The 12550-nt window shown below is 44.2% G+C and overlaps 1 protein-coding gene across 1 annotated transcript in view; it reads left to right on the forward strand.

Moving 5' to 3' along the window:
- The first annotated feature begins 442 nt into the window (after positions 1 to 442).
- The window catches only part of CDC123 (cell division cycle 123), a 458927-nt gene continuing 446819 nt past the window's right edge, over positions 443 to 12550 (forward strand). Inside the window, exon 1 of the mRNA XM_078674168.1 lies at positions 443 to 735. Coding sequence (XP_078530294.1) covers positions 662 to 735 — 74 coding nt within the window. The 5' untranslated portion in view covers positions 443 to 661. The remainder of the gene's footprint in view (positions 736 to 12550) is intronic.

Raw genomic sequence — 12550 nt, forward strand, 5'->3', positions numbered from 1 at the left:
GAAGTTCGACTGTCACTTTAGTTGCTTTAGTTGGAGCGCCTGCAGCTGCTGATTGGCTGAGGAGACCTACTGTGCATTTCCACTACTGCGAATAAACTCACTAAAAATGAAATGGGAGCGCATGCTTACAACAGAGACCTCAAGGGAAGCTCATCAAAACTTAGTATTTTTTTTTTGTGCAGATTTATATAGCACGAACTCGACCACAAGCTAATGAAGCGCTTCACACGAGCACTAGTTACATTACGCAAGGACACATTAATTTCTTGGTAGGCACGGGGAGATTAGGTGCCCAGAACTACAGGACGTTGAGCCAACGCCGGGCTCGAACCTGGACCCCCGGCTCTAAAGCCGGCAGCTCTAAGAAGAAACCGCTCCATTCCAAGATGGCCGCCCGATTCGGAATGCACAGGTTTCGGCATCAACTATTCCTTTGTGGTTCAGATCACTGTGTTCTGCATTCGTGGACGTTCCGTGATTTCCCGTTCATTCGTTTTTTTTGTGCACGACATGCCGCTGCAACAACAACAAGCATCAATGATGCCAAAACTGGGACGTAAATACTGCCCTGCAAGAACGGTGTGGAGGCGAGGTCTAGTGTCCATGGTGCACCGGGTGTGCTTGAACAGGTTGCTTCCGGTGCCAGTACAGCATTATAAGCATGAAGAAGGAGCAAGTGCTACACTGTCAGTTCTCGGTGTGGTACCCACTCTTCCGGAAGCTCAGCATTCGCAGGTACCAGAACCTCCCCAATGCAGGATTCGCGCCCCTGTTCTGCTGAGAATTGGAGTGGCTCGGTTTCGGGACGGCATGGGGGTGGTGCCCCAAAGACCAGTTTAACTTAACACTTCTGAGGCTGAGCTGCTGTTCGTGCTCTCGCTGCCCTTCTACACTTCGGTTGTTCTCTGCCTCTGTACTCCATTGTACTCAACTAATTTAATCCCAGAGCTTTCAATCACGTAGAAGTAGCTCATCTAGTTCAGGATTTTTCTTTAAATATTGGTACTTGCAGTCCTGATTTAATTATTGGGTTAAGGAACTACAAATAACAAAATGCAAAGTAAAAATCCTGGGCTATAATCTACTCATGCATGAATTTGGAAACCTGGAGAGCTCTATAAATCACTGGGGAGACTGACGCTGCTCAAGACGTTGCTCCCCGTTAATGGACATCCAGCAGCATGTGTCCCACCTTGTTCGTTTTATGCCATTTTACCCTGTAATCAGACTTTTTGTTAGCATTCGTTTTAATTGATGTTCATGTGTGATAGACTAAAGTACCTCCTCCTCTTGGTTCTTTTCTTTTATTTACATATTCTTACTAGGAGCCACACAGACACACTACACTGTTAAATCACCCTAGTCTTCATAGTGCACACTTACCAACGACCCGTGACCAAAAAGAGGAAGGCTTTTATTAGTTCTAAAACCAATTAATAATGACCTCACTAGAAATTACTTCCCACAATATTTGCCCAATAGATGGAAATTGATTTGCTTGTTACGAAACCCTAATCAGAGAAAAGGACAGTAGCTTCGAGGCCAGATGACATCATGAGACATACATGTTGTTTGCACGTTTACTAATGTTAACCCCTTATAATATTTTTCTTTTAAAACTGCAGTGCCTGGTTTACAAACAAGCATTTACAATGCAACGGTTTCGCCTTTGCAAAAGTTAGAGCTATTGGCATTGTAAATGACAACATTTTTATTTATGTGTTGGTTTTGAAAACAGATAAATAAATGGCATTTATTGTCATTTACAATGTCAATAGCTTAATCTCTCGCAAATGCCACACACACACACCCACAGAACGCCAGGCGAAACCTAAAAAACAACCTAATTGTGTGCATGCTTGCTTACCTCTACCGGCCATGTTGCAAGTTTGGAAACAAACGTTCACAAAAACAACAACTCTATGCCTCATCATAAAAGGCGACAGTAGGCTTTGTTGACTGTCATGCACACGTTTAAAAACCGGTTACATGGCAACTTATAGGTGTTGTGGTGACACGTTCACGGTTGGGGGGCAGGTATAGTTGTGCACGTGGGGAGCGCAGCAGAAAAATAGGACATACTGACATATGCACATTCGTGACAGTGGCATGTACACATTTAGGATCAGGTGACCAGCACGGATACAGCAGTGTGGCTGACCGGTACATGCAAAGAGACTGTGCCCTACTCTTATGCAAAGACACTAGACTCTGACGTGTAAGTATTTAGGAGCCAGTGGCGTGTGATCTGGTAGCACGGGTGGTGAAAGAAGAAATACGAGGCATTTCCATGCGCACAGGAGATGCAGGTACACGCAGATGTAAAGAATATGTTGATGAATCGGCATGTATATAGCTGGCAGAGAACAGTACACATAAAGGAGAGGCGGCCTACACATATATGCACGTGCCCGTTCAGTAGACCTAGGTGAAGGGAGGCTGCATGCAGACACGTGGGGATCTGTGAGACAATGACGTGTGCACACACAGGTCAGAGAGTGTCAGCACTCACAGAGGAGACAGTGACATGTGTCCACTTATGCCTCTGGGAGATGGTTACCTATGCACACAAAACAAAGATAAATGAGCATCTATAAGAAGGAAACGTATACCTGTGGCAGGTGCACACTTATGACATACGATTCACTAGCATGCACAGACATAGTAGCAAAGGAAGTAGTGGAGTGCCGTGTGCATGCATAGGAACATCTGAAACAGTGACATGAACAGGAAATGGTCAGGGGCGTGGCTATGGATGGTGCAGCAGGTGCAGTGGCACCGAGGCGCGTAGGTGTTATGGGTCCACCGCTCCCCAATTATACTAGTTTTTAATACCAGACCAAGGAAGAGGGGATACATTTACTTTTTGTATTATGGGTCATATCAACGCTCTGCGCGACAAAGCGTGTACATATGTAGGACAGTAGCGTATGAACATACAGAAATATAAAAGATGGTACATGTGCGCTCAGGAGTAAGTAACATGTCCACATACAGGAGACACTGATATGCGCATGTATAGTGGGAAGTGTGCTCATATAGCGGTTCGCGTAAAGGTGAGGTATACACAGAAGGATATAAGAGGTGCACACATGAGAGCATAGGAAGTATTGACGTGCACATACAGGAGTGTAGAAGTTAATGACGTGTACATTTGGGAGTATAGGGCGTGGTGAAGAGAGCACAGAGAAATACAGTAATCAGGAGCATGTATATACGTAGGAGGCAGTGGTATGTGAACGTGTACGCATGAAAAAAGCGGTCCGACGTGCAAAAAGTAGAAAGGCGCGCACACAATACGAGTATGAGAAAAGCGACGTGCACATATCGGGAAACAGACAGGAGCACACACGACAGTCGTGAGCAAATGAATCTTTTGGCGGTGTTTCAGACGGAATGTAGCGCACAGCTCCTGGAGGGGGAAAGGCTTTGGCACAGACCAAGCACAGGTCCCTCGCATGTGCACACACACAAACACGTCCTTCTAGTGTTTACAGTGCAATGAAATCCATTCACACACATTGCAGGCCAAGTATAAAGTCATAAGAAGTTTTTTATGTTTGTCAATGTACCCATGTCAAATCGTTCTCCTTCATAACTACTCATCAATCCATTCACCCGTCCCTGCTTTTATCTCCCCATCTATCTATCTCTCTCTTAAGCCCGAAGTGAACGTACTCACCGTGAGACCGCGGCGGGAGGGAGGAGGCACGGACAGTGGGCGGGCGGGCGGGAGGGAGGGAGAAGGCACGGACAACGGGAGGGAGGGCGGGCAATAAACAAAGGTTGGACAGCATCGAACACGGACAGTGGGCGGGCGGGAGGGAGGAGGCACGGACAGTGGGCGGGCGGGCGGGAGGGAGAAGGCACGGACAACGGGAGGGAGGGCGGGGAATAAACAAAGGTTGGACAGCATCGAACACGGAGAGTGGGCGGGCGGGAGGGAGGAGGCACGGACAGTGGGCGGGCGGGCGGGAGAAGGCACGGACAACGGGAGGGAGGGCGGGGAATAAACAAAGGTTGGACAGCATCGAACACGGACAGTGGGCTGGCGGGAGGGAGGAGGCACGGACAGTGGGCGGGCGGGAGGGAGAAGGCACGGACAACGGGAGGGAGGGCGGGGAATAAACAAAGGTTGGACAGCATCGAACACGGACAGTGGGCGGGCGGGAGGGAGGAGGCACGGACAGTGGGCGGGCGGGAGGGAGAACTTCGAGAAGGCAGGGACAACGGGACGGCGAGAGGGAGGGTGTGGGGGGCAGGACTTAAAAAAAGACCAAGAAACGCCCCGAATCGCGTTTTCACGGGGAAAGCGTGATTGACAGCCAATCTCTTCCAATGGCTAGCCTCCATTTATGGAGCTAGCCAATGGAAGACAGAGGCAGGACCAAAGCCCCATATGTAGGACATAAGATTTCGCCCTGTGCGGAGCACCTGCTTTGCAGGTGCTACGGCCAAGGCGAAGCCTAAAAAACACCAGTTAGCAAAGTCATGCCGAAATGTGAAAAAACATTTTTGATTTATTTTACTTGTTATAAATTACATGTAGGTTTCTCACATATTAATGTGTAATTGAGCTCAGACATGGCTAAAAAGGGCGCTATTTTTTAAACCGACGTGTGAAACTTGGTATTACATCTTTGAACTACGTTTAGAGAACTAAACAAGAAGTGCTGGGTGTATTTTTTTATGTAGTCAAACTTGCTCTTAACGTATTATGTTTTCTGCTATTGTTCTTCATCCAGCTTTAAAGCATAAAAGCGCTACACATTTGAACTTCATTAGGAGCCATAAGGGTTACTGGTGTGAAGTTCTCCGTTACTTTCTCAGATAAGGAATGCACTGGGCCTCTCTCACACATAAAGGCGATCATACAAGTGTGAAGGAGAGTTTAAACACTTCCTTAAGCCAGATTACCCACACTTATAGTAGTTTTAAATGCAAGCAGGTGCAAGATGATATCTGTCCGTCCCCTTATGCCTTGGATCTGTGGAACAATTTGATTCCGAAATGGGGAAAACCACTGCTGTGCCTTCTAATGAGATTCTCTCTATGGTAGCAATACATAAGATGATTGATGCTGTTGTTGCAGCAGCCATGCAAACCCATGAAGCTCCTGCCCCCTTTCCCACCCCTATCCATTTTTAAGCCGCTAAGAGTGGTAGAAGAAGCATTATTAGATGGAATTGTCCTCTATCCGCTGGTTGGGCTTCTTTGCAACAGACAACAGGAGACTTCTGCCACAAATTTGCTCTCTAATTTTAATTCATTAGATATGGGGCTGAATGAACTCTCAATTATTTGGATCAGAGTGTTGTTTTATGCAGTCTTCCCATTTCCTTTGATATCCACTGTTCTCAGGAAGATTCAGGGTTCTCAAACTTGGCTGCTGTTGCCAGTGCCTTTTTGGCCAAGACGCCTGTGGTTCTTTCTCCCCATAGAAATGTTTGTGCATCAATCATGGATATTTTTCTTGGACCTACCACCTCTTCGAACTTTCCCACTGTTTGATCTCAGGTTAATAGGGGAGCCTTGAGTGGCAGCCGTTAAGAGTCTTTGGGTTGTTCTTCGGAGGTTGTATTGTGTATTCAACTTAGACCAGAAATGTTGAGTGTGTATTGTAAATGTTTCAATCCTGGTATCTTTCTTACAACCTCGGATCTATGTCTTCTGATCCTATGAAAGTTCTAGAGTCTTTCTTTGGGATGCTTCCCTTTTGGGTTTGTCTGTCTCTTTCCTAAGAAGTTACTAGGCAGGAGTTAGACCCTTCAAAGGCAATGTTTGCGATATCTTAGATTTATGCCATATTTATTTCAAGTTCTATTTAGCACGACCATGAGACGAAGGCATCCGTGCGATTTACAAAGTATGTATAGACAGCATTTACAAGGAATGCACATACTACAATATATATATATATATATATATATATATATATATATATATATATTTACGAAGCTTGTCACTCAAAAGACAGGAAACTGCCGAATACAAAGCAATAAAGAGTCGACCCAAAAGGTGCTTGTGCAGGGTGGTTTATTCAGATAAAGCCAGCGCTGCCGCCATGACGCGTTTCGCCTTCGAGAAGGCTTGATCACATGACAAACTGCTTGACAGTGAGCAGAGCATTTAAAGTGACAGTGCATGAGATTGAATCATGAAAATGGTAAAAATACTATACAAAGAAACGCGGAGTCCGTGCAATCAATAAAGAATGCCCTAATGAAACACCTAGAATTTGCTCAACAATGTTTCACAATTAATAAAACCGAATGTACAGTTTATAAATGAGAGAGCATATTTGCAAAACACAAACTGGTAAAAACGATATATATACATGACAAATAATTTTATCTATGTACAAGAACGTCGGCCCATTGCTTATGTGTATTCCAGATACCCAGTTTGTGCAAAAAATCAAATGATATGCTCATATTCAATATGACAGCGTTAATCCAAAATCATGAGATAACATTTTCACAAAATCTAAATAGTGCCCAAGTGGGCCTGTCACAATGTCTGCTAAAACATGAAAAGTGCAAATAGAGATGGTGCAAAAATAGCAATAAAGTGCAAGGGTTATAACAGATGATTCCAAGATATAATCATAAAAAAGCTCTTTAAAAAGATTCTTATTTTTATAGTTAAAAAATATTCCTTGTTATATACAAACAGAGTCACCACATGGGGAACAAATATTATTCTATGAATCCGGACAGGTCTTATGGGCATACTGATTAATCCTAGAGACAAGTGTAAAGATGTTCCCTATCATTCAGGCCATTAGGATTTTTCGTATTAAGCTCCAAAATGTATCTCGTCTCAAGGACACGGTGTTTGGCCTCACGGTCACCTCCTCTCCTTGAGACTTCGACACAATCAATTAAGAAAAATTGGAGCTTATCAGGTATGCCTAGATGTTTATCTTGAAAGTGCCTGGCAACCGGATAATTCTGGTCGTGTCCCGATATTGCCCGTATATGTTGGAGTATCCGTTTGTGGGCGGGCAGTTTAGTACTGCCCACATACTGCAGTCCACACGGACACTCCAACACATAAATGGCATAGTCAGTCTTACAGGTAAGCCACTTGGAAATAGCGATAGGATGTTCATGAAACGGGCTTTTAAAGTGAGTCCTATTGCTGCCAAATCGACAGGCTTTGCACTGTGGACACGCCTTAAAACCCTTACTCAATGCTGACCAAGTGGTGGAGGCTTTGGGCTCCAAGGTATTGCTGACCAAAGCCTTAGACATGGAGGGGGATCTTAGGAATGTTAGTTCTGGTTTGATGTTTACTTTGTGACCAATCACTGGATCACTTTGAACCATATTCCAGTTTTTATACAAAATTCTCCGAAGGGCCCCATGTTGGCGATTGTATGTCAGAATAACTCGTGGGGAACTAGTTTTAACCTCCCCTACCAAGGAGACATCCGAGTGGATGTTTCTTACTTTGGGTATCAGAGCCTCCTGTCTGCTGACTACATTGGAACGCCTGATCGCTTTACTGAGATTCTCATTGGAATAGCCCCTGGCCAGGAAACGTAACCTGCATGCCTCCTGTGCAGCCGCACATTCGGCATCGGTACTGCAAATTCTTTTTATTCGGAACATTTCCCCGAAAGGAATGCTCCGAATCAAATGAGCCGGATGTTGGCTATTAGAGTGTAAAATAGTGTTTCCTGCACTGGGCTTTCTGTAAAGTCTCGTACTTAGAATGTTACCTTCTACAAATACCTCAACATCCAAAAAACAAATATATATATACACACACAATAGGAGAGGGAAGGTGGTTGATGTAGTTCAGGGTAGTGATGGTAGGATGTAATAGAGGTAGGAGGGGCGAATTCACAGTTGTTTCTGTCGTAGGGATTTATGGGCTCTTCGATGGAGTGGGGGAGAAGTGCATCTGAGCAAGTTGATTCTCTTACGAGGAATGGATCAAGCTCTTGTTGAGAAGGAATAGGTCAAGGTTTTTCCTGAAGTATAGGTATGATTGTCATAACGTTCTTGTGCTATAGTGTTCCAAATTCTGGGCGCATTCCCAGAGAAGGAACAGGTGGTGATTTATTTTTTTTGTCTTAAATTTGGTTGTGATGAGGAACTGGGTCTTTGAGCTTCGCAGAGGCCTCCTTTGGTCAGCTTTTTAAAGTTTGTTGGCGAGGTAACTTGGATTTCCAGTGTAGTGAGCTATGTGGGTTATGCAAGCAGTTTTGAATATGCTTCGAGCTTCAATAGGTAACCAGTTGTTTATTTCTACTGCATCTGACTGTCCACTCTCCAGTACCTTCTTGGAATTTAATGGTGGTTTTTCAATCTGACCCATCTAAACCGCTTATTTTGGTAAATTTGGAGCACTTATCTGAAAAATTGTTGTTTTTGGTTGACAATCTGTTCAGTGAGAAAAGAGTGAGTTAGGGGCCTTTGTGTTAGTAGAGCCAATTATGCGATTTACATTTTTGTTTTGGACAAGTTGATATTGAGACCGCATTCATTTCTCCCTAAAGTTTCTTCAGTTTTACATTGCTTCCAGGATTTGCTTCTCCCAATTTTTTGATTTCTTCTTACTCGTCTGTGGATTGAGGAGCGATTACATACTTTGCATGTGTATCATGTCTTATCGATTTTATTTAAGTAAAACTTCTACCTTCTGTGTATCAAGTATGGTGCTTTCAACCCGCACATCACAACTTGCTATGCGATCACGACTGCATGCTGTACTAGAGTACGGCCCTCTTTCTGAACTACAGTCTCCTCCTAACCTGGATGGGGCTCCACAGCGCACACAGGGCAACAGCTCTTAGTCTTTTCCATGATCCACTCCTGGCATACGAGGTCTTGGCACTGCCAAGGGCAATGGTCCTACATTTGTGGCAGTGCAGCACCACAGTGGGGTTGCTTTCTCTAAGGAGCAGCCCCCTTCTGGCACAATGGTGTTGCATACAGGCAGACAACCTGATCTGTAAATGGTACTAAAGAGACCAGAATCTCACACTCTGCTCTGGGGATCCTCTTGGTGGGACCCCAAATGGACCCCTCTCCCTTCAAGCATTCTTCTTCTACTTGCAGGGTCCACTAGACTTCTGTACAAGCAAGCTGGTGTTCCATGCAAGTATTCTTGGTTATCCTGGGTGATGTCTCCTCACCCAACATGGGAGACTCACAGACCCTTAGTCTGCTCACAACAGGCAGAACTTATGCTGAGATCCTCTATGCTGATATACAACTTCAGTTTGACAATTTTGGCGTCTCAAGATCCCCTTTTTATAAACCAGTTCTAGACACACTGTTGAATTAGTGTTTATTTGAAGTTTGTGTTATGGGGGTTACCCACATTAAAGTGTCCCCTCCTTTTTGTGCTCTTCCTCTAGAGAGCAGTATATCACAGCAGAACAGTCTCCAATCTTGATAGCCCCAAACACAGGCCACGGGAGTGACTAGAGATTCATACATAGGTGTCCACCTCAGTGATATGTGCATCAAAAGGTTACCAAAGGGCCCGAACGTTACTCTTTATGATTCTGTTATCAGCCCCATCTCTTTACTCAGATGTGCACTGGCCCCATTTGACCAGCGACCACCATTCAGAATCAAAGAGGCCCTATTAATGTTCACAAAAGAGCCCATCTCTTCCTTCATCCAATATGGGTGTCCCACCCAGCTCTCAGGAATGTAGCAATCGACAAATCTGCCTGGGAAAACCTCTGCCTCTCCCTGCTCTTCCAGCAGGCTGTGGGCCTTCCAAAATGGAACCTAGTGTCTTCCATGTGTTGTGTTCATTGCAAGGACCCACACAATTACTTGTGCATGCATACACAAGTGTGCACTGTACCCTTGCGTTGTCATTCATACATCCCAAGCTCATGCCACATTGCACCCTATCTCTTACATGAGGTACCAACTCGCAGGCCACATGTAGCTCTATGTGAACATTTAACCATGAATGCTATTTCCTGTTACACTATACCTAATCAGAGGCAACAATATATCCTAACACACATATGCAACCACACATGCTTTCTCTTGATGGTCTGTACCTTCCGATGTCCTTTTGTAACTAGATGGAAAAAAATTCTTGAAATCACCTAAAGAAGCTATAGATGACTTTGAGGAAGCAATTACAGGATGACTAGTGGAGGCCAGCAATGTTCATGCCTCCCTCCGCAGAATGAAACAGACAAGACCCAATGATGCCAAGAAATGGTTCTCAAATGATTTGAAAATAGCTTACCTTGAACTTTGGCGCTCTGAACCAAAATTGCACAATACTTACTCTCCTGATCTCAGAAACGCCTTCGTACAACTTAGAGTATAAACTGTCGACCAGGCAAGCTAAAGCTAGTTTTTTTCACTAGTTAGATCTTGAATGCCCCCAACAAATCTAAAGAGCCTTTCAAAATTGTTTCTGAACTTATAGACCTGGACAGAGTCACCTTACATATCATGCCCTATTAAACCTCTGCAATTCTCTAAATTCTTTTTTCATTAATAAAATTGAGTCTATCAAAAATAGTATTCCTTTCAGCCCCTTGCACAATAGTTTATTTGGCGATATACATACAAGCAACCTTTCGTCCTTCCTTGAGATCAGTAAAGAGGACCTAATGAGCATACTGATAAATGTTAAATCGGGGTCGCCCAGTGATACCTGCCCTCCAAATGTTTTAAAAATGGTATTTACCCACTTTACAGGCCTGGCATTATCTCTTCTTAATCAGTCTCTCAATCAAGGCATAGTATGTACTTCCTTCAGAAAGGGAATTGTAGTCCCCGTACAAAAAGAAAGCAGGTGAGGATCCCCTCAACCTGAAAAATTATTGGCCAATCTCCCTCCTCCCCTTTTGACAAAACTGCTTGAGGCGCATGTAGCTCGTCACCTTTGCTAATTTTTAAGAGACCTCAGACTTCTTGTTCCTTGCGAAGAGTACTTCCGCCCAGTGCACTCTACTGAAGCACTGACTTCTCTGTAGTTGATGACATGCGAAAGGAGGTGGATAGAGGCAGCACTCAAGCCCTAGTACTCCTCGATCTGTCAGCACCCTTTGATACAGTCGACCACACTTTTTTGGCGGACTCTGTCAGGGCTGCAAGGTTGCAGGGTGCAGCTTTCAAGGACAGATCTCAATCAGTTAGACTTTCCCCCTTTAATTCTCCTGAAGTCAAATTGTGGGGGGCCATAAGGCTCCTCTCTTTTCCTTCATTAATTTCTATATCTGTCCTCTGGTTTACTCTCTCAAAAACATGAAAGCCAATATTTTTAATTATGCTGATGACCTGCAGCTCCTTTTTACGATTGATAATATCCCTAATTCTAATTTGCATTTCCAAGGCACCACACTGTTCATACGGGATTGGATGAACAGCAACCACTTGAAACCAAAATCTGACAAAATAGACATTAGTCACCAAAAACAGATTTGACCTCTGGAGTCCCTCCTTCTGGCCCAATTAGATGGGCTCCCTCCTCTCTACTAAGAAGTTGGTAAAAAGTCTTGGCTTCATTATTTACGACAAGCTATCTTTAAAACAGCAGATTGGTTCAGTGATATCTTCCTGCTTTTTCCATCTTCACAGAATTAGGAAGATAAAGAAAAGAAATGTGTTACTACTGTCGCCTTTGGTCCAAGATATAATTGCTTTAGTCATAACAGTAATATCTATGCCAATTCCCTCTACCGGAGCCTCATAAATATCTCATGCACAGCCTCAGGTTGGTTTAAAACCAGGCTGCTCAGCTGATCTATCAACTTCCCAAACATTGCCACTTTTATCAAGCGACGAGAACTTCATTGGCTCCTTGTTGCACAGAGATCCATGTTCGAAGCATGTTGCACTATCTTCAAGGGTTTGCTCATGAATAGTCCAGCTTTCATTAAATCTTGGATCCATAACTACTCCCCCAAAATCGGATCTTAGATCCACTCATCTACCCGAATTAGTGATTCCATAATTTAAGTGGAATGGGACTGGAAGAGTCAGGTTCTCAGTCACTGCTCCCCATGTCTGGAACTCTCTGCCTCTGGAAATTAGGACTCCCTCAGACAAATGTTGAAGACCTGGCTCTTTAAGCAGGCCTATCATAAGTGACCCGAGCTGTGCTGAGACAGTAACTTAGCGCCAATTTACCGTTTGGTGGATGTGCACTCTATAAGCTTTAGTAACATAATATAACTTGTATCATAGTGCGTATATGCAACCATGCATGCTATTTGCTGATGGACTACCTTCCCACAGGCAAACATACATCCAATCACTTCACACAGTCCAATGCAGGCCAAGTGTGAGTTAAGGACTCTTCAGCAGAACTTTACCAAAGTGGGCCAAGAAGCGCTACTACTGTGACGCAGGATAAATGGCCTGTTCACTCTTTTGATCACTAAAAATACTTTATGCTGCCACCGCTACACCTGCACTGTTTAATTCCCGGGGAAGGTAGTAGCCTTCCAATACTTGAGGTTAGCGCTTTGTACGCCCTACTTCCCGTCTAAGCAGATTGCTGTCCGTAAGACATGACTAAGTCATAGTACACACGCATGATCTGTGTTCGT

Source organism: Lissotriton helveticus, chromosome 1_1 (assembly GCF_964261635.1).
Source record: "Lissotriton helveticus chromosome 1_1, aLisHel1.1, whole genome shotgun sequence".
In the NCBI taxonomy this organism is placed as follows: Eukaryota; Metazoa; Chordata; class Amphibia; order Caudata; family Salamandridae; genus Lissotriton; species Lissotriton helveticus.